This window comes from Cystoisospora suis (genome assembly GCF_002600585.1).
Source record: "Cystoisospora suis strain Wien I chromosome Unknown contig_4231, whole genome shotgun sequence".
Classification (NCBI taxonomy): domain Eukaryota; phylum Apicomplexa; class Conoidasida; order Eucoccidiorida; family Sarcocystidae; genus Cystoisospora; species Cystoisospora suis.
The window spans coordinates 16,219-17,410 of record NW_027157023.1 but is presented as its reverse complement, the minus strand read 5'-3'; the positions used below and the strand labels follow the sequence as shown (position 1 = coordinate 17,410).

The following is a 1,192-nucleotide window of genomic DNA, read 5'->3' as shown; positions in this document are numbered from 1 at the left end:
ACCTTTCAAACGACCCAGGGGGATCTTCTTCCTTCTTCTTGCACTTCTCAGCTGAATGGAAGCTACATAGATACACAGAAGTATCAAGGCGTGTACCACATCTCCATACGTATACATAGTAGAGATGTCTATCTACATTTGTGTGGCGCTTATTGAGAAACGAACGTGAAGAAGAGGAAGAAGAGAAGACGCTCTCCTCATTACTCTCGTAGAAGCGAGAATCGCGAGCGCGCTGTAGAGAAGCAAACTGAAGACCATACGCACACTATTCTCCTCGTATGATCAGAACACACCGATACAGAGAAAGACAGATTAAAGATAGATTAGAGATAGATAGATAGATTAAAGATAGATGAAAAAGAGATAGAGAAATAGATAGACGGATAGATCGATCCGGCCCTCCCTCACTCTCTCTCTGTAAGTTGTTTCCTCTCTCGAATGGGGACGCAAATGACTGAAGTAATGGGAGAAAAAGTTGGAGACCCACAATCTACTGAGAGAGAAGGAGCACTGAAGAGTCCAGAGATAAAGAGACAAAAGGTGCTGTGTGAAGAAACACCTTAAAGGACTATAGAAGGAAGGGGGGGAGACAAGAGGTCACCTCGACAAGAAGAGGGTTCCGGGATTAGCTGCTCTGTGAAACAAGACGGTGAAAGACAAAAAAAGAGATAACCTGGACACGCGGTGTATGTACACCTGAAGAGAGACACAACCCGAATTTGAAGTGAAGAGTTTTCGTGCTGCTGACAGACCAGCTTCTCATCCATCATTCATCCCTGCTTTCTCTTTCTTTCTCGGAGATTTCCGTGGAAAGAGAAGACTCAAGAAAACATCTTCTTCTCTCCCCCAGCAAGAGAAAAAAAGAGAAAGAAGAGCGAAGTATAAAAAAGCCTCCCCCTCCTCCTCCCTCTGTGTGTTGCAGCAGCAAGATGCTGTCGGCTCGACCAGAGGAGACGGGAGAAGTGAGTAGAGAAGCTTGTCTACTCTTGGAGAAAGAAAGGAGTTGAGCGAGAAGAGAAAAGAACCGACACAGGAAAGCAAAAGGGAAGCGACTTTTGGAGAACCCCAGGAAAGAAGGAAATACCCAGAGAAGTTTGAAGAAACAGAGAGACGAAAAAAGCGCTTTTTTCTTCTTCTTTGGTCTTCTTGGGTCACCTGCTGTTTAAGGGGAAGAAGGAAACACGGGCTGAAT

The 1,192-nt window shown here is 45.1% G+C and overlaps 1 protein-coding gene across 1 annotated transcript; it reads right to left on the bottom strand.

The window, feature by feature from the left end:
- Window positions 1-1,192, bottom strand: CSUI_007863 (uncharacterized protein; the record flags this gene model as incomplete). Its single annotated transcript, XM_068068006.1, has 1 exon — window positions 1-1,192. A coding segment is annotated over one exon (432 nt), but the record flags the coding sequence as incomplete, so codon positions are not given.